This window comes from Carassius carassius, chromosome 43 (genome assembly GCF_963082965.1).
Source record: "Carassius carassius chromosome 43, fCarCar2.1, whole genome shotgun sequence".
NCBI lineage: Eukaryota > Metazoa > Chordata > Actinopteri > Cypriniformes > Cyprinidae > Carassius > Carassius carassius.
In genome coordinates this window covers 13,012,908-13,034,851 of record NC_081797.1, presented here as the reverse complement: position 1 = coordinate 13,034,851, position 21,944 = coordinate 13,012,908, and the positions used below count along the sequence as shown (strand labels likewise).

At 34.9% G+C, this 21,944-nt stretch overlaps 2 protein-coding genes across 2 annotated transcripts in view; both read left to right on the top strand.

Annotated features, from left to right (window-relative positions):
• LOC132124812 (dedicator of cytokinesis protein 4-like) overlaps nucleotides 1–3,763 on the top strand; it is a 75,042-nt gene extending 71,279 nt beyond the window's left edge. Inside the window, exons 54-56 of the mRNA XM_059535964.1 lie at nucleotides 1,028–1,103; nucleotides 1,210–1,271; nucleotides 1,362–3,763. Of these exons, the coding sequence (XP_059391947.1) occupies nucleotides 1,028–1,103; nucleotides 1,210–1,271; nucleotides 1,362–1,766 (543 nt within the window). The 3' untranslated portion in view covers nucleotides 1,767–3,763. The remainder of the gene's footprint in view (nucleotides 1–1,027; nucleotides 1,104–1,209; nucleotides 1,272–1,361) is intronic.
• Nucleotides 3,764–5,907: 2,144 nt separating this feature from the next.
• Nucleotides 5,908–21,944, top strand: part of immp2l (inner mitochondrial membrane peptidase subunit 2) — an 89,829-nt gene continuing 73,792 nt past the window's right edge. Inside the window, exons 1-3 of the mRNA XM_059535993.1 lie at nucleotides 5,908–6,014; nucleotides 11,130–11,264; nucleotides 13,196–13,299. Coding sequence (XP_059391976.1) covers nucleotides 11,130–11,264; nucleotides 13,196–13,299 — 239 coding nt within the window. The 5' untranslated portion in view covers nucleotides 5,908–6,014. The remainder of the gene's footprint in view (nucleotides 6,015–11,129; nucleotides 11,265–13,195; nucleotides 13,300–21,944) is intronic.

Sequence of the window (21,944 nt, the reverse complement as noted above, 5' to 3'; positions counted from 1 at the left end):
GCTGTGGCTGGGCCACTCAAGGACATTCACAGTAGTCTATAAGCCACTCTTGCTGTGTGCTTAGGATCACTGCCAGTCTGAGCTTCGGAATGCTCTGGACTGGGTTTTGTTAAAAACAAAGGCAAGGCAAGTTCATTTATATAGCACATTGCATACACAATGGTAATTTATTCTAGAAGCTGATTCCAGCTGCGGGCGGCATAATAGCTAAAGGCGGACTCCCCTTGTTTTAAGTGAACCCTTGGTATTTCTAACTGACTCGCTCCTAATGATATGAGTCGTCTGTTAGGTTTATATTCAGTGAACATATCTGCAATATATTTGAAGAGTTCAGATGCAAAAGCCTCTAAGTGACATCCCAACATTTTCTTCTAAAATTATTATTTCCTCGTGCTCCTATGTTTATGTTCAGTTATTTTACTTTAATTGGAAAGAAAGGAAACTATTCATTGCCATTAAAGTGAAATTGCTGAACCTACACATGGGAGCCTGATAAAAATGCTAATTTTTAGAAGAAAATTTCAAACGGCACTTAGAGGCTTTTGCATCTGAACTCTTCATTTTGGTCCTAGGTCATTGAGTGATTTATAAACGAGTAAAAGTACTTTAAAATCAATCCTAAATGTAACTGGAAGCCAGTGTAAAGACCTGAGGACTGGTGTGATATGCTCAGATTTTCTGGTTCTAGTCAGAATCCTGGCAGCAGCGTTCTGGATGAGCTGCAGCTGTCTAATGGTCTTTTTGGGAAGTCCACTGAGGACACCATTACAATAGTCCACACTGTTGGTGATAAAGGCATGAACAAGTTTCTCCAATTCTTGCCTGGAAACAAAACATCTAATTCTTGCAATGTTTTTGAGATTCTGCATTGACTTGTCTACTGAAACTAAGGTCTGTCTTGAAACTAGATTTTTACTGTAGTTGTTTGACCCCTAGAGTCAAAGTATGCCTTCACCTTGAGAACTTCATCTTTGTTTCCAAATGCAATGACTTCAGTTTTTTCCTTGTTTTTTAATATCTTTTGCAGAGGATGATTCCGTTCCAAATACCAGTGGATTCAGCATTACCACGCTGTGAACCCAATCTCCCCACACCTGAGACAGGTACTGCTGTCAGATAACAGCCACTGCACTTCAGTCAGTTATGTACACCTCAATGACACATCCCTTTGTTCCTCTGTGTGTGTGTGTGTGTGTGTGTGTTGAACAGGATCTCTGTGCAAGAACGTGAGGTCACTGTCTCCCATGCCAACTGCCCGTTCACCTCAGAAGGTGACTGATTTATGCTTAAGTCACTCTGTGTTAGAAGTTGGTGATAATTTGGTGTGTCTAATGAAGTTTGTCCTTGGTTTTTCTCTGCAGTCAATGGTCCCACCCCTCACGCCCTCCCCGACCGATGGCTTGCCGATGGGGAGCCTGGTGTCTCACTCTCCTGCCCGCTCTGGCAGCTACAGCAGCGGGATCTCATCCCTCAGCCGCTGCAGCGTCTCCGAAACGTGCGGGATCGACCTCCCGCCGCCCGACTCTCCTCTACCCCCCATTGTCCCCACAGACGTTCCCATTCGCCGGGGCAGCAAGACTCCTCCGCCCTACAGTGTCTATGAGCGGAACAATCCCCGGCGAATGACTCCACTGCCTCACAGTCTGTCAGTGCCGCCCACTACCGACAACCCCAGCCTGACCGGCAAACCCCAGCTGAACCGCGTGCAGCGCATTAATTCAGAGCCCCGTCACCGGCCCACACCCAGGAAGGTCTCTCAGCTGTAGCGCGTCAGCGGTAACTTGGACTACGTCGCATTTTTTGCAGCCGTTTACTGTAAAATAACTGTAGGTTATGTATCATAATTGGCGCATTGAGGTGAATTTTTGTGGAGGATAGGGAGTGGCATGTAAATAAATCTTTCAAATCTTACTAATCTTTCTAAATTAGTACGAATATGTCAATAGATAAATAAAAAAAAATGTCAATAAATATGTCAAAGTCCAAAGCAAAAATGTAATTTGAAAGTCCTTTATTCATTTATTGACTCATTTCATGCTTTATGCTATTAATTATAAATAAAAAAAATTTCATCAAGTATGTGTCAATAAATAATCCAGAGGTGTCAATTAAGTAAATAAATAAATGTTAACAAATCTATCATAGTCTGATACAAAACATAATTTTTAAGTTATTTATGTTCTGACACATTTCATTCATTTTTATTCACATTTCAAATATTGTGTCAATTAATAAATGATGTCAATAAATAGATAAGTCTTTTGCTAAATATAATTTTTTTATTTGACACTTCATTCATGCTTTATTGATTTTGTTTAAATATAATTGTATTTATTTATCAAATAGGCAATTTAATTTATAAAATAATGTAATTGTTAATGCATACGTACATTTATTGGACTTTGGACAATGTATTTATTGACACAAATGCCATGTTTTTTTTTTTTATTTACAAAAGATTTATTTATTATAATATGCCACTCTCAGTCCTCCATACGTTTAGATTTTTTGTTTAGCAATTTGTATTCTAAAATCTAAATGAAAGTGAAACGGAATGCTCCCATGATGAATGTTTTCCTTTTTTGTTCTTTGACATTAAGTAGATCATCTTAATTTCATTTTAAAGCGCATATTTGATGGTTTAGTGACTATTTAGGGGATCGGCTCTTTAGACCCAGTCTAAAGCGCAGCTCAGAATTGTTCTTCACCGATGAGCTGAACTGGCCATCTTGGCGCAGTCCTTCTGATATGCAGATACGGTTAGAAATGAAATGTACTAGAAAAGCCATGAAGAGATTATGTAAGCTTTGAAATGGCATGTAATATACAGCTAATTCTGAAGATCTGGCAGGTCCATATCCCATTTAGAGTGCTCTGAGACATATTGCTAGCAAGGTATTTTTGATAGAAGTACAAAATCAGTGTTGTACAGCTTTTCTTTCCACACTACAGCAGTTTTTTAGTTTTTTTGGTCTTACACAAACCGAGGCGTACAGCTAGACCTGCGTCCCGTTTTAACCGCTTTGTACTTTCTGGAATGGCTAAAAGGTGCTACATATTTCTTAGTGTTTGGTTTTTTTCTAATGTAGCCTTGTATCTACCGAAACTGCCTGACCGTTTAAATGTGCCAATGTGATGAAATTGTGTGGTCTCCGAGTATTGTGCCAAAGATGCAAACAGTATTAACTTCTTTGTCAGTAAGAGTAGTTAGGAAAGCTTAACTGAAGTTAGCGTGATCGCTAGTGCTCAACAATGTGCTTCTTAAACTGTGCGCAGAGGCGTAGCTCAAGACTGCATGGGGCATGAGCAGTACAAAGCAATATAACCATTGTAGTTTGCAGAGAGCGATAGCAACAAACATCATCTAGTTCTGTGATGACGTTTCCCAGTAGCCTGATCCCAAATCAGGTTGTGTTACCGCAGTCACTTCCAAACAATATTGGCTAGATCAAATCTGTTTTTCTTTCTCCTTTGAATGTTGAATCTGACAGAAATTTTCGCATTTCAGTCAGAAAATCAATTTGGAATTTTCAATTTGGACTCTACAGTAGGTTGTAGACAATAAACACAATTTAGGAAATGCTGTGTGTGATGTTCATTTATATTGTTTTACCTTTTATATTTTTTCAGTATTTGTTTAATTCTAAAAAAAAACATTTTTTTTCATCGCATTTATATTTTCTCATTTTATGTTTTTTTTTTTTTTTTTTTTTTACTATGGACCATACTAACAACATTAAAACATTTGTTTTTCTTGCTAACAAAGCCAATTCATTTCAAAGAAATTACCTACGCAATCTCACAGGAAAACGTAACTATATTACAAAGTGGCGATTTCGTCTGAATTCATACAATGTGAATCTTACTAGATCGTATGTTTTTCGTAAAAAGCATGGAGGTCCATGTCTAAACATTTGTTTTTTTTTTCGTAAAAAGTAAGCATGAAGGTCCACGCCTGAACATAACTGTGCGTAAGAAAAACGTACGAATTCATATCTATTAGCCAACAATTTGTCAAAACGTAAAATAGTTACGAATTGCCATGTGAGGGTACATCCCTTCATACGGATGAAAACTTTCCGCATATTGATGTAAAATTGAGAGTAACAAACAGCTTTTTCACTGCCAGCTTAAAAGCCCACAGTTCTTTTAATAAATATTGGATAATAAATATTTGATAGTCGTTAAAATGCAACTTCAACATCAACATCTCGGCTGTCAGTTTACATTATTGATCACGTATAGACAATTGAAATGATCTTTACTTGATAAAAATTGTTCTTGGTCAAAATATCCCCTGTGATTTTATTCTGTAATTGCATTTTTGTAAATAAATACAAAGTTCAAAGTGCTAAATTTTTTGGCAACCCTAAAATATTTGAAGTGTAAAGAATAGAACTAACGTTGGAATGATTATAAAATACTTAAAGATGGGCACGTAACCGATTCGTTTGTTACCTATTTTATTAACAGCTTTGCAGCTTTGTTCTCATATTGCCATGTTATGAGAGTTGCACATTTTTCGGCAATCATGTTTTGTAATTTCGATTGCCAATGGTCAAGTCGTAGGACTTCAACTCTAGTCACGCCTGTATTTCTCCTGTTCTCTCCTTTCACCTTCCTTTTTATGGATTATATTCTTTCTGTTCAATTTTTTGAACTTGTAAAGTTGTACTTTATATCATACGATGGGATGAAAGTATTCCATATAGCCTGTGTTACAGATTTTGTACAAAAGGTGTTTATATGAAAATGTAACCAGTTCATAGCTTTGAATGTTGCAACTAAAGTTTTTATTTGTAAATGTTGAATATTAACCATCAAACAAATAAAGGTTGATTGATGTAAACTGTGATGTTATATATATTATGGTGTCTTTTGAGAACCATTACAAGGACTGTAAGTCACCATTCACCACGTTTACCACATTTGACATTTACCACAGCTTCTTTAATTGTTTGACAGAGTTCTCATTTTATTTTATTATTTTATAAATTGTTGTTATCCCAGCAATGAAGTTTCCATCAAAATACTATTTATCATAAGTAGTATTTTGATGGTAACTTCATTGTTGGGAGTTTAATTGAATTTTAAAAGACCAAAAATTTACATATGCCACATAGTTACATTAAAATCAGTACTGTCATAATACCATAGTAATACCATGTTTTGTAGATGCAATTTTTTATATTTGTGATTAAAAACATCGCTATTTATAGATTCATAGTCTGTGTAAGGGATTGCATTGCTTTTCATATCAGTATTTTCAATTGTATTAATTATTAATAATAATAATAATAATAATTCAATACATTTATATAGCGCTTTTCTAGGCACTCAAAGCACTTTACATAGTCAGGGGGTATCTCCTCATATATAATATAATGATTCTGAATATATTTTTAATTATTATTAAAATTATTAATAATTATTTAATTATTATGTAACTTTTTCAAATATATTTCTAGTGATGAAAATTCATACATATAAAATACATAATTAAAATGACATATAACAACCTTTTGATCAAACGTCTACCTCACAGCCTCATTTTCGTCAAGTTTTAATATGCAATAATGAATAGTTCTTTTTCTGTCCTAAAAATATTTCACATTACTAAATCAAATATAATTTTGTTCAATTCGCACATTCAGTTTTTTTTTATCTTAATGCATAATCAATTATAATATGCATAATATACTTATTATTTTTAAATAATTATTTACATTTTATATGCAGGCTATGTATGTATATACAAGCATTTTATTTTATATATTGAATATTCTATTATTGTATTAAAAACTTTATTTTAGAAATGTAAGTCGAATACATGTAAAATAGAATTTATATACTAAGTCTAAACCATAGACTCTATAAAAACAATTCTAAACATACAGTACATAAACTCTAAACTAGTCGGCTCAAGAAAGAGGGGAGGGCTTTAGGACCCGGAAGCAGCGAGCGTGCTGTCGTAATGAACGGAGCGACGTACAGCACGTACATAAAGACATTAGGTAAGTGAATGGACATGCGTCTGATATCATAGATACTCGGCATTTAGTCCGCTTAAGTGCTGAGTGGTTTATGCTTCACTTTGACTTATGTATTATAATTGTATGCACCGTTTTGAAGTTCATCATACGCCCAATGTTTGCCCTTGTTTACAGTAGCGGCATGAGCTGTCAGTGCAGCGTGGTCGCCATAAACGCTAAACTACAGGAGGATTTATCAGAATCCTCAAACTAGTACAACTTACTACACCACAAAATGAAATAAGAGAGATGTAGGGAAAAGACGACGACATATTGTACACTTGCTAATGTAGTAACTGTGTTAATTTGTACAGACAGAGTTCAGGCTGTGCCTCAAATCATGTAATTCGTTTACGTAGAATACCTAAACAAGTACAAACAGTAGTGTACTACACAGAATACTGTATTGTACCCACTATGCAGTGCACTTTACTCGACTTCCCATGCCCAGTTCAAGTCGTTTATCAGGAACCGTTTTAAAGGTTTAATTAAAACAGTCAACACATTTTTACACAACATTATATTAAAAATAGGAAAGAATAGCTTTTAGATTCGGAAGGTGATCTGAACAGCATTTGCTAAATTAAACATTCAATGTAAAACCTTAAAGGTCAGATAAAGATATACATAGATAAGTAGTAGAACTGGCCATAGACATTCAAAACAGACCTATGATGGCCAGAAATGTTGATTGTTTAAAATGTGTTTATGCCCACTAGGTAGGCAGCTCATTATGTTTTGAGACACAGCCATTGCTTGTTTGCTGCCCACCACAGTCACTCAGTTAAAGAGTAAGGGTCAGTTTCTTTTCATTTTTGCAATATGGATCTCATGTAAAGGTAGACGAAGACACTGATATAAAAAGAGGTCATTCTCCCATATGAGTGCTGAATTTAGTTCTAGGTTAATTAATTAACGAAGTTGCCCTTGCGAAGCTACCCTAATGAATAAGATTATTTTGAATTTCTAATCAGTGGAAACTCGTGAAAACATCTCTTTAAATTGGCTTTGAGGTTTAAAAGGTTGTTTCCGTTAAAGGAATTCTAGATTTAGTATATATTTAATATAACAGATCGTATATTATACATTATTAAATAAACTGCATATTACGAATATAAACTGCTGCACTATGTATAAAGTTTTTTGCAAAATGAAAATATTAATAAAAATGTATAAATACATACATGTGTATATACACACACACACACACACACACACACACACACAAAATCTTTATTATATTTTTTTATTAAAATCTTTAACATTTTAATTTAAATAATTTAATAGAATATTTCATATTTCTGAAGAAATAAAATCACACACACACACACACACACACACACACACACACACATAATCTCAATGATAGGCCATATGGAATATTTTCCATTGTATGACAACTACAAGTGTGTGTGTGTGTGTGTGTGTGTGTGTGTGTGTTTTATATATATTTATATATATATATATATACACTTTCTTTTATTATTTCACCCTAATTTTAATGGATTATACATTTTTTGTTCATTTTTTTTGAACTTGTAAAGTTGTCTTACAATGGGAGATATTCCATATAGCATGTCATTGAGATTTTGAGATCAAAAGGTGTTTATTTTGAAATAGTTTTATTTTTTTTTATAAACAATATGTACAAATGATCTCATTTTAAATATGAAATAGCTCAAATGTATATTAATTTAAAATAATAATAGATTTGCGTGTGTGTAGCCTATATATAGACTTTTTAAAAGCAGCCAGTAGTGTGCGAACCTTTGACTTATGCATATAAACAGTTTTAAAAAGTTTTGCCATAGGATATCGTGAGTCAGCCTCGTTCTTTTTTGTCTGCTTCGTCTACAGCTGTCTGCAGCACATCATTAATCTCACCGCTGCAGTGATGCAGACTAATGGTCAAGCATTCCAGCTGAAATCATACTTACAGGTGCAGACATTGAGATAATTTAATCAGATTCGGTCTGTCAGCGCCATGTCGTGAAATGCACAGTTAAAATAGGCCCATGTATCAAGGAAACCGAAAATTGCCTTGTCGAGAGTGGAAATCTGTCATTGCGGTTTCAAATTACCCTTAAAGCAGCGAGTTCACTAAGCATTTTTGGACACATTTGATGACTGGTGCAATTAAAATGGTTACGCTCAGGTATGCATAAACAAAGCTACCAGGCTACAGTTTTACATTATGCAGGTGGCATATTTGACAGTATTACTCACAGGATAAATGGGTTAGAAGTTATAAACGCAAAGCATATGATAAATTGATTCTGCTGGCACGAGACCACCATGCTCCATTCCGCAGCTGTGTGCAATGGTCACCTAATATTACCCAGACATTTACTTGCAACATATCTTTAATTGGACTCAGCTACAAAAAATCCATCTATGTTGCACACCTGCTGTGCCAGCCTTGGTTTTTATCGCTCACGGTTTTATTTCTGTCCGTAGCACATGGAAATGTTGGAAAGTGTTCTCGACTCGGAATCTGAAAGCAGCCTTTGATGAAAAATGAACTCAACGCTTTCTTTTGATCTCTGCGCACCAGTCCTAGATTCTCCCATCTGCCCGTTTTTAAGAATAAACTATTAGATGCTCCACTTTACACACCTTTGAGATCCTCGTGGCATGTGCCAACCTCTCCGTATGCAGCCTGAAGTAAAAATATAGGATTGTGGCTCAGTGGAGGGACAAGCAAAAATAGACTTCTTTGAGAAAAAAGGCCGTTGTGTGTTGTGTGGCACCGGCGTGATTGACAGTCTCTCACTGTATGTGCTGCCGAGGGATTATTGTTAGAGGAACCTGACAGCTGGCACTTGGCAGGTCTGCCCAGAACTCCATGGATAATTTAGCCACTCGTTGTCATAATAGTTCATTAGTCACACTCTTGTGTGAGACGCAGCTAAGCGAATGAATACTTAACACTACAAGAAGTTTCAGAGCAGGGTAAGACACATGAGAGATGAATCTGATAGATGAAGATGACGTGAAATCAAAACATAACCTGTTTGCTGTCTTAATAGATGTTTCTGCTCTTATAGTGTTTGAATTCAGCGCTCGCAAGGTCTTTAAAAGAAAAACAGAAAATTGTGATTAATTAAAATTCAATAACCTCTGGTCTTTATATATACAGTACCAAGTTTATTTGAAGGAAAATAATAACACATTCGACTGATCAAAAGTGACAGTAAATACTTTTTTTGTCACATTTACTGTTTTTATTATTATTATTTTCGTGTGTAATTTATTGTTACCAAAGATTTCCAGATAAATGCTGTTCTTTTGAACTATTTATCAGAGACACCTTTAAAAAAGGTTTTACAAAAATGTACAGCAGCATAACCTTTATAAACTGTTTTCAACTGTTAATAATTATAAGTGTTTCATGAGCAGCAGTAAATCAGCATATTAGATCGATTTCTGAAGGATCATGGGATACTGAAGACCGGAGTAATGAAGCTGAAAATGCAGCCTTTTCATCACAGGAAGAAATTACATTTGATAATATATCCAAAAAGAAAAGTTGTTTTAAATTTGAATAATATTTCACAATATTACACTTTTACAGTATTTTTGATCACATTTTTCAAGAACTTTAAAAACTCGTATAGACTCCGATCTTTTGAACAGCATTCTATATGTCAAAAGCTATTGAATATTTTTTGTTCAATTCATTTATTAGTTATGAATAAAAAATGTTACATTTTGGGGCATTTTTATAATATTGTCGATATTAATTAGTTTTGCTATAGAAATGTATTATTATGTACATAAACAGTCAGCGCTCAAAACTGCATTCTTTAGGTGAAAAAAAAGAAATATATATGTATATTACTCACACCTTGTAGTACTTTTTATTATTTATTATAAGATCTTTGTGTAGCTAGTCAAACACATCCTCCTCAGGTATCTTGCAATTTTATGTTTCTACCACAGGTGTCAATAGACTACGTAGAAATGTTATCATTTTTATTTACTTTTTAATAATTGCGATTTTACTTCCCGTAATTACTAACTAAATCTCACAACGTGATTCTTTTATGCTTTGTCGGGCAATTATTATTATTTTTTTTATTACTGCCCACTTTTCAGTTGGTCAGTTGGTGATTATGTCTTATTACAGAAGTAAAGTGCTTTGCAAATGCTGTTTTGTGCAGAATTGAAATAATCAGTGTTTGTATTATATTGATAGTGTTGCCTCGGGTAGCCTACATACGCAGCAGAGAGTCGGGAAGGTGTCTCTTTGCGACCACAAAAGAGGTTTTTGTAATTTTCCCTGCTTGAGCCGTATCTGGCTCACAGCAGTGCAACCCTGACAAATCCTGCACTGCGTTATGATTCGCTCAGCACTTCTTCTTTTTACCCTACATCTCCCAGATCTTCCACTAAGTTTTTGTAGTCTCTGATTTTTGAGCATCTTGAATGGCCTCTCCTGTGTGCAAGACTTTCTTCAAGTGCTTACCAGTAATTCTATGAGGTTGCTACTGGAGACTTTGACTGGAGGCCTTTTGGGGGAAAATGGTACAAGCTGTTCCTCTTCTTTTTTTTATTGTGGTGAACTCTGTAAAATGAATAGCATAATTGCACAACGTGTACCACCAAATAAAGCATCACACTAGCAATTAATGGTATTAGAGCGAGTGTGCTCTTGTCAGATTCAATTTCAATGCCTCAGTGGGTTTTTCTGCCCTAATGCGCTGGATGTACAGAGTTTTGTCATTGCGAATATGGTCCACAGATGGCTGCAGATAGGTGCAATTACTAAATTCATTATTAAATTGGCTGCTTTATGAATGTTTTCTTCTTTTTGACCTCACTTGCGCCCTGCAATTTGATTCAAAACAAGGTGGTCCATGTTTAGAGGCATGTGGTTAAGCTTACTTAAGATATTTTTGTTCTCTTTGTGAGTTTAGATCATCCAACATCTCCTTGAAACATGCCTTTTTCCTGTGGAGAGACTACTTCTCAATAATTAAACAACAAAGGCATCCATATTTGGTTGAATGTTTGAATTATTTCTTCATTAGATGTTACCAGACCAGATACTTTGAACAAGCTAAGGTCATTTCTCTTTTCATTCTCTCTCTTCAGATGATGGCGCAGACAGGCTTTGGGCGAAGATACTTCAAAGCTTTTGTTAGTGGCTTCTTTGTAGCTGTCCCCGTGACAGTGACTGTTTTAGACCGTCTTGCCTATGTGGCACGCGTGGAAGGTGCCTCGATGCAGGTGGGATGTCCTTTATACACTTTATCAAACAAATTTCTTTGGCATGTTGAGCCATGGTGATCATATGGGTGATGCAGGCTTGAGTCAACTTTTTTTTTTATCACTTTACCCTTTTGTGTCTTTTTTGCCTTCACTATTTCTGTATTTGTAATTTGCATATAATAAAAAAAGCACCAAATTTAAAACAAAAATCGTATTGTCTTAGAATTGAATCTTTTGGAAATTCAGTTTATATCTTGATGTTTAAAATATGTCTATATATATTAGATTTTTTACATTTACTGAAAAACAGTATTATTTAAAAAATAATTTAAAATAATGCATAATAATAATACTTTTAAACATGTATTATGTATTTAAAAATATATATGTTTGAAAAATATTATACCGGAAATTCAGAGTGATGATACAAAGAAAAATTGAGAATTGATTCATTGAGACAGACAGCTTGAACTTAATCACAGAAATGAATCAAGCTTACCATTTTGTCCATGGAAAAGTGTTGTGAAACTATACTCTCAAGGCAACTTTTTGAGCAATGTTACCAGGCAATTTTGGTTAATCTTCCATCAGTGGGCAAGCAGGTGAGGCACAGGGCAAAATTGCTCAAAACATTGCCCTGTGTATCATCAGCATAATAAAATCTGTAAAAAAAAAAATAACTCACATTGTACTTTATTCATTTGAAGGAATTTTCCATATTTATTGTTTTACAGATGTTTTACCTGTATTTTGAACTTTACGGGGCATTGCGTTGTGTTTTCGAGGTAGCGGAAAGGGCCGTAAACTTAATGGATAATATCCCACTAATGAGCTGCCAGTGCTTTTTCTGTTATTTTACAGATTTATTTCTTACAGTGTAGTTTAATGGCAGTTTAGTAAACTTAATAGCCTATAAAAAGCACCTTAAAATCACCGCATTCACAATGTTACTTAATTTTTTGTATTACCGTCAAAACAATTGCAAATATATTGCAAATACTCAATATATTTCCCAGCCATAAAAAATAGTTAAAGAGGTTTTTACCTTTACAAGCTCTAATTTTTAAAGATTAATAACCTTTTACTTATGTTAGGACTTTGCATTATGGCTTAATCAATCCAAATGCGCTAAACATTGCACTAATAGCACTAAGACCATGATGAAAGACACCTCCAATAATAATGAGAGGACACCATCTGAATACAGAAGTGATGGTTCATTATGTACCTAATGAAACTAACCAAAACGCTGTTGTTGTTTTCCTTTCGGAGTCCAGTTTTCTATCTTGGCTTCGAGTGTTATATATTTGCTAATGGCTTTTCCCGGTTCATCCACGGCCTTTGAATCCAAATAAGTCACTCCATGGACAATGCTGAAAGCTGACGCCAATGCAGAATGAGAAAATGTGTCTGAATAAAAAGATAGAGCGCCCAGCTGTGACAGATAAATTCTCTAGGCGGGAACACTCGTCGGGATATTTATTTTAGAAGGACAGATAAGAGATATTTCTGTCAATTATCCCAGCAAGCGTGAAATGGCTCATCGAGATCTCCCTTAATGATTCACTGGAGGCCGGTGTATCAAGTCAGTCGACGACTTGCATGCTTGAGAAGGTTCATCACACACAAGTTGTTTGATATACCACCACAAACAAGTTAAGAGGAAAACAAATAGTCTAAAAAAATTCTGTTTTGAAGTAGACGTTATTTTTACCCTTAGGATGTCGTCAGTCGAAAGGCTGAATGAAGAACAGAGGCTCTTTTCCAGAACAAAACTAAAGCAAAGTTGCTGAGTTTATTCTTAGAGTTGGCTTAGTAGTTTGGGAAGTGTGTGTGGTATGGAGGATTAAAGCAATAAATCACAGACCAAAAAGAAAAGTCTTCTCTAACTTTTCCAGAGTGTAGAATTTATGAAGCATGTTGACTCGTGTGGTTTGAATCTTTCCCAGCCGTCCTTAAACCCAGATGGAGAGTCATCACCTGATGTTGTGCTGCTCAACCGCTGGAGCGTGAGGAACTACCAAGTACACCGAGGGGACATTGTGTCAGTTCTGTGAGTAGCCGCATTCAAGTCATATTTTTTGCTACGTGACCTTTCGCTGTGGGCAGAGCCACAACACTGTAGAACCCAAGTGACTGAAAAAACACCTTTTCTCCTTTTTATTCTATTGTGTTTAGGTGTGGTGTAAAGTAGGGATGCTATACAGTTAGGGATGCACAATATATCGGACAACAGGCAATATTAGAGATCTTTTGAATTTATTGGTATCAATGATGTGGCCATCTTCTAAAATCTCTTTAAGTCTAGACATCTTTAAAAACACTGACTGAATTAATTTAAAATTTATTTAGATAATATAGTTGATATTTTTAAAATAGGTCATTTAACATTTATTGGCCATGACAGTAATTATTAACGGCTAATCAAAATTGGCTTGAATTTTAACATTGGTGCGTGTTTAAGTATATGTTGATTATTGATTAATTAGGGATTTTGTAATTTTATTTATATCTTTAATTATACCGATCTTTACATGTAATTCTTAAGGTCTTTGCACTCGTTTTTTTTTGTATTCACTATCCTTTCCTATCAAAATGCATGCTACAGATGCGAAAACGCGAAAATGCACGCGAAAATTCTACTTTATTAAGACTTTAATAAAAATGTTGACTATCTTCAGTCTTCTCAAAATAAAAACCTGTTTAACATACTTTGAGTTATAATGTTGTGATGCCTAAATGTACATAACATATAAAATAACTGATTTACACAACTTTTCTTCTATTTAAAAAAAATATTGTAGTCCACTTATCAGTGATTAATGTCAAAATTATTATTGACTTATTTTGTCGAATGAAATTGATGATTCTAATTCTAGCATAAATCTTTATTTTGGCACCTCAGCTCTGGTGAAATCCTATAAAATGGTATAAAATGTCAGAAAAGCCAGTCTATTATTTGAAATCTGGCAGATTTGATGTTTTTGTGACAACATTATGTTGAGGTCAAACGGTTGAGCCTGCAGACCTCTGCTGTTTCACGGGTGTCATACCCGTCCTCACATTCACTCAGGTTTTCAAATCCTTGGTAAATAAATAGCACATTCATTCAGAAAATTGCACACTTAGATGTGCCCCATCCAGATAAAGATCATCTATAGCACTCAAAATTGCTAATTGGACCATTTTGGTCCCTCTCTAATCTGCCACAGATCTCCTTGACCTTAAACCCAGCTGCTCTTGAGTACACTAACTCAAGAGGAATCCTCCTCGGGATAATGAGCCCACTACTGTCATCCCGAGTAATTGGTATGGACGCAATCGTCTGATGCACTTTAATGTGGTGCTCAACACCAAAGGCCTTTTGACACAGGCCCTGCGGAGGCTATCATCTAAACTCTAGTTAGGTAACTTCTGTTCACTTTTATGTATGGGCTGTATTTTGAAGCACCAGGGGGAAAGAAAGTATTTATTTCGTCCAACTTCTCGATCAAACACTCACCCTGCTGTGTTCTTTGGCTTTGTATGTTTGATAGACCAGAAGATAGACTCAGCACCATAAGCTGTTCAAATGAGGCTTTGATACTGTGAAACTGAGGGACTTGTGTATGATTATAATGCCACCACACAGTTGCCATTTATCACATTTAAAACATACTCTGTTGGCCTGTATCCTGATCAGAGAGTTTAACATGAATTAATGAAGCAGAAACCTCCAAACAAAGCATTATCAGTTACTAAATTATTCAGTTTAAAGTATCTTACCATTTTCTGTCTGTCTTTTTTTTTTATTTGCCACTAGCAGTACTGAATGAAGCAAAAATAATGACTGTTCTCAAGAAGGTTTTTAGAGCACTGCCTCTGTCTGTCATTGGTCATATAAAACCGATGACTCCGCCCCCAAACTCACATCATTGGTTGAGCCACTGTTGCTATGCCAGGCTGGGCAGAATTCTCTAACAAACAGAGTAGTGTTTTCAAAACACCACAAAGTTTTAGTGTCTTATTTATCATTTTTAATCTGGAATAGCATTAAGGTTTTTTTTTCTTTACATAAAAATACACATTTCAGCTTTAAATTGATATACTGTTTATTTAGTTATGTAAGTCCTTGAATTGGGAACAATGTTAAGAGCGTGGTGAGGCAGATTCACTCTATCATTACCCAAAGATGGCACTCTTCCCCTGCTGGGAATCAACTGCGCTAGGAACATGATGTTCATCCTTTGTGAAAACTAACCTGAGGGGGAAAGCTACAGTAGCAATGCATGCTAGTCTTCTTTTGTGTTTCACAAAAATGAGCAAGCTATTCTGTTTTACTTTTTTATATTAACCATGTTTAAACATATTTAGATCACATGACCATGTAAATTACCGCAAAACAGTTTATTAAATCAATCAGGAATCAAATCAGACATTTCTGCGTGCAGTTCAATCTGAATGTTTTTAGGCAGTTGCAAGAGTTTTATTTTTCTCTGGCTGTTTGGATCAAAAGCAGGTATAATTGGGACTCATTGAGCCCACAGAGTAATATATCTTATTTAGAGAACATTCCTCATCTTCAGACAGCAGTCGATGGGGAAGAGGTTCTGTCAGGGTTTTTTATGCACACAGAATTTTTTTTTGCATGCTTTCAGTGTAAACGGGGACAGACTTGCCGATTTTATGAATTGGCATTTAGAGCAATCTGAAAACTAGTTCTTTCAAAGCATTATTTGGTCAAAAGTCAGGTCTGTGCATCTGTGACTAAGAGGAAACGGTGGCACAAAATTTAGAGTGCCAAAACATTTTGTCCTTTTGAAAATTTCCAAACATTTTACAAATAACCACAGGTTGCAAAAGAAACGTAGGAAATAAAAATAGTTGTTCTGACTAGAAGATAGAAGAAGCACTGATAGAGGACAAAAAGTGAAGACAAATGTCCATCGATTCACAGCATGCCTGTCAATTTTCCCACTCTTTTCCGAGCCACTTTGAAGTGGGATTTCATTGGGGCTGGATTGGGTTGAGAGTAATTAGCCCTCTACATAGAAACCAGTTCCGTCCTCAGAGAGGTTTCGTGGAGCCCGACTCGCATTCGGGAAATTTGGCATTCAGCTCAGTGTTTGAGGTGAACCGAGGCTTCTGTGCTTTTAGCAGCAGCAACCTTACAACCTGCTTGGTTGTTAATGTGGTGGCCAGAAAGACATGATGATGGCAAACTCAACGGTTCACGTTGGTGGCTCTTTTTAGTCTAGAAATCGGTTGTGTTTTTTTTTAGGTTCTAAAAATGCATGTGAAAAACATCTGAAACCTACAGATAAGAACATTGAGGAAGGTCCAGGGCCAGTGTGAGGGAGGTTTGGGCCATTTGACAGAACTGCCACACACTAAATCTGACCAGTCTTGCATTTATCCTTGTGTAATTACATTATTGCCTTTGTGCAGTTTTAAAATATGGTACAGCATTAATTGTATTATTATCAATAATAACCACATGTTTGATAAAATACCAATTGATAAAATATTTAAATAACACAGAAAAGTAAGCTTTCATGACTACTAATAATATATATCATGTTATATATATATTAGTGCTGTCAACGTTAACGCGTTAACGCATGCGATTAATTTTTGTCTGGTTTAACGTGTCAAAATATTTAACGCAATTAACGCAGCATCCGTATTTTCTGCCATCCGTTGGCTAGCTTTACATTATATGATCACGCTCTTATTCATTTAAATGCTTTTAAACATTTCAAGCGTGGCAAGACAAAAGAGAATGCGCTGTCTGTGAATGCCCTTATGTGACACATACACACGTAAACACACACACACACACACACACACACACACACACACACACACACACACACACACACACAGCATTGTTAGCATTGTTTTAAGTTTACTTAAATTAAAAACTGTTATATTTTTGAAGCCTAATAATAAATGAAAAAAAAAAAAAAAAAATCAGTAGCTGTATTAATATCAGTAATACTGGTCTTCATTCATAAAAAGATGTCATTTAAACAAGTATTTAAATTTAACTGTGAAATTATTACATAAAAAAATATATTAAAAACGTACAAAAACATTTCTTTTTTTATTGCGATTAATTGCGATTAATCACAGAAAAAATGTGTTATTAATCTACCGGACCGTTTCAGTACAGGGCTATCGGTATGGTGCACGTGTGTACCGAATGCAATATTTTGTTTGCGGAACATATACATTTTCGTGTTTCCAAACGAACATATTAAGTGGCGGAAGTCTTCGCGTTCAGCGCAAATCCCGCCCTGCAGCTGATTCTAAGGCCGGCGACACACTGGCTGCATGGCGTGAGCGTGGCGTTTCTGCTGTTTGTCAGTTGCGTGACGGCTGCTTCGCGTTTTCTGTGTCTTTACACACCAGAATCGTGCCTGACGCGGCGCTGGCGCGCTGCTGCTACTGTAGGTGACAAAGAGGGAGACCGCCGAGGCGCCGACAGACCAGGATCTTGTCTTCACGACAACAATATCTATACTTCATGTTGAGCATAAATATAAAGCCTACTGATAAAGGACACCGTCAACAGTATTGACGGCAAAATAGACTATGTTTGACAGGTGCAATATGCCAGTGTGTCACCGGCCTAAGGTTTTCAAGAGGCTTCACGCGAGTGTGAACATCACTACAACTAGGAAAAAAACGATTGTAATTCAAACGCAGCTCCCGTCGGCATTTAAACATGCCTTTGCTCTTAATTCCGATCGGTCCAACGCAATAACGAAATCTGAGCAGGTCTAAAAACTGAAACTGTTGATGCTGCACTTTACACTTTGGAAAAGTTATATATATATTTTTAAATATGAGCAGGCCTACAAGCTGGGATTGGTAATGCTGCACTGTAATCATAGTTATTTATTTATATTTTTCATTATATTTTATTATATGATATTGGTTTGAGACAGAGAGTATTTTATTTAGTGGAGAACTTTGCAGCAGTATTTTATTTCTTATTCTTTTTTTATTTTATATATATTTTATTAAAAGTATTTAAAAAAAAATACAAATTGTAAAAAAAAGTTTATAGTAATAAACAACCTGCAGTTTAATGTTTGCATTTCTTTCCCTTACTGTACCGAAAATGAACCGAACCGTGACTTTAAAACCGAGGTACGTACCGAACCGTGATTTTTGCGTACCGTTACACCCCTAATATATATATATATATATATATATATATATATATATATATATACACGCACACTCACCTAAAAGGATTATTAGGAACACCATACTAATACTGTGTTTGACCCCCTTTCACCTTCAGAACTGCCTTAATTCTACGTGGCATTGATTCAACAAGGTGCTGAAAGCATTCTTTAGAAATGTTGGCCCATATTGATAGGATAGCATCTTGCAGTTGGTGGAGATTTGTGGGATGCACATCCAGGGCACGAAGCTCCCCTTCCACCACATCCCAAAGATGCTCTATTGGGTTGAGATCTGGTGACTGTGGGGGCCATTTTAGTACAGTGAACTCATTGTCATGTTCAAGAAACCAATTTTTGAAATGATTCGAGCTTTGTGACATGGTGCATTATCCTGCTCGTAGTAGCCATCAGAGGATGGGTACATGGTGGTCATAAAGGGATGGACATGGTCAGAAACAATGCTCAGGTAGGATGTGGCATTTAAACGATGCCCAATTGGCACAAAGGGGCCTAAAGTGTGCCAAGAAAACATCCCCCACACCATTACACCACCACCACCAGCCTGCACAGTGGTAACAAGGCATGATGGATCCATGTTCTCATTCTGTTTACGCCAAATTCTGACTCTACCATCTGAATGTCTCAACAGAAATCCAGACTCATCAGACCAGGCAACATTTTTCCAGTCTTCAACTGTCCAATTTTGGTGAGCCCGTGCAAATTGTAGCCTCTTTTTCCTATTTGTAGTGGAGATGAGTGGTACCCGGTGGGGTCTTCTGCTGTTGTAGCCCATCCGCCTCAAGGTTGTGTGTGTTGTGGCTTCACAAATGCTTTGCTCCATACCTCGGTTGTAACGAGTGGTTATTTCAGTCAACATTGCTCTTCTATCAGCTTGAATCAGTCGAACCATTCTCCTCTGACCTCTAGCATCAACAAGGCATTTTCGCCCACAGGACTACCGCATACTGGATGTTTTTCCCTTTTCACACCATTCTTTGTAACCCTAGAAATGGTTGTGCGTGAAAATCCCAGTAACTGAGCAGATTGTGAAATACTCAGACCGGCCTGTCTGGCACCAACAACCATGCCACGCTTAAAATTGCTTAAATCACCTTTCTTTCCCATTCTGACATTCAGTTTGGAGTTCAGGAGATTGTCTTGACCAGGACCACACCCTAAATGCATTGAAGCAACTGCCATGTGATTGGTTGATTAGATAATTGCATTAATGAGAAATTGAACAGGTGTTCCTAATAATCCTTTAGGTGAGTGTATATATGTATATGTGTGTATATATATATATATATATATATATATATATATATATATATATATATATATATATATATATATGTTGAAATTATCTTTATTCTACCTCTTTGGAAATTGAATAATAATAATAGTTACCGGTATTATTATTATTGTTGTTGTTGTTAATAAGAACTGAAAAAGGTGTTGAAATGATCTTTGTATAAATATGTTTATGCTACCTCTTTGGCAATATAATGATAGTGATAATCATTAGATTAGATAGAATAATAATAAAAATATCTTATTTTCATCTTATTATTATTAGAGAGTAATTAAAAATGTATGATATTATTTTTATTAATGTTGTTACTATTCATGTATTAATTGTAAAATAATAATAGTAACAACCTATTATAGCAATTTAAACTTTTAAATCGATAAACTTTCATGTTAATGAAATCTTATGTTTTGATGATAATATTAGTACTACTAGTACTACTAGTAGTAGTAGTAATATTAATTTTAAATATATAGAAAAATGTAAAAACAAAAAATGTTTTGTTGTGTTTCAGTTTTGTCCAGTTAACCAGCAAAAAATACAAATAAAAGAAAATATCTAAAGATTATTACCATATTTTTTCCCCCTAGATGATACCTGTTTTCCTGAACAGTATGAGAAATGTGGCTTATGGAGCTATAAGCTATATTACATTTGTATATAACATCATTTTGTCCTGCTTTTCATCCTGATGGCCGCTTCACAAGCCTGGAGTATTGTACTCCGCATGAGGTTTAATATCATTCTTGTGCCAGCCCTTGATTTTTGTGGCATAAAGATTGGTATCATTTATTGACCTCCGTTTTTTTGATGCCTAAACTCATCATTGGTTCAACAGAGACGTTATCTGTGAGGCTATTTGTGCCATTAAATCAGATGATAACTGGCACATCAGACCGGTTAGAAATTACCGTTTCAAGGAAATTTAAACCGTTAGAATTCCTTTAAATAACTTGAAACTACTTTCCTATGCAGTTAGATCTTATAAATATTAAAAAAGTAGATCATCATTATTGTAATTTTTCTCCTTTTAGTCTGAACCGCAAGATGAACCTTCCCCTTTTGGCCAGAAAATGAAATTATCAGTGGAGGAATCACTCACAGATGTTTAATTTGCAGAAGCTCGAGGCAAGCGCTCTGTTCATCCAGGGAACTCTGAAACTCATTTTCTCCACCAACAGCCTCACCAATTAAATCTGAGGTCAAGCGTCCATCATCCTTAGCAGGAAAAACTTTGGCTGGACTTGTAAAAGATTATTTATTCCATTTGTTAGTTGTGCGTGCCGGATTTGATAGTTCTCTTTGTTTGTTGAATTTGCAATGCATGCAGAAAATATGAAAAAATAGAAATCAAAGAATGTCTGCCTGCAACCAACAGTACAGCAGCTCGACCTCCAGCGATTTAGAAGCAAACAGCGATGCTCTTCCAAGTTCACTTAGCTGGAAGCATTTGTGTCCAATGTGCCTTGAGCACTTTATGAGCCGTAATCTCTGTCAGTGTAGAAAGATTCGGTGTAGAATCTCTTGTGACTTAATTGCATGACACTGTATTTAAAACATTTTATTATTATTATTATTATTGCTTTATTTCATTCTTATATTACAATTTTTATATTTAAGATTAAAATGTAATTGAATGTCATTTTGAGTGATACAAATTTAAATTAGTTAAGTATTGTAAGTTATTATATATTGATTGAATTTATTATTCTATTTAGTATTTATCTTTATTTTGTCAAATCGCCCAGGCCTAATTTAATATTTGTCTTTATTTTGATAATAAAGTTGTCCATAATATATAAATTTTAATAAATAGTTTAGATTAAATTGGTAACTTTTAACTTAAATTAGATTAAACTGTAATTGAATGTAATTTTAATTAAAATTACATGAGTTTTCAGATTTGATAAAAATGTAAAAAAAAAAAAAAACATTTTTCTTTATTCTTTATTTTGATATGTTTTAATTAAAATTAATTATTTTATTAGATCTTTAATGATTATTTAAAATAAAATTTAATGAATGTAATTCTTTAATTATTGATTTTTATATAGGCTAAATATATATATATATATATATATATATATATATATATATATATATATATATATATATATATATATATATATATATATATATTTGTTTTTTGTTTTTTTTATATTATTATTATTATTATTATTATTATTATTATTATTATTATTATTATTTATT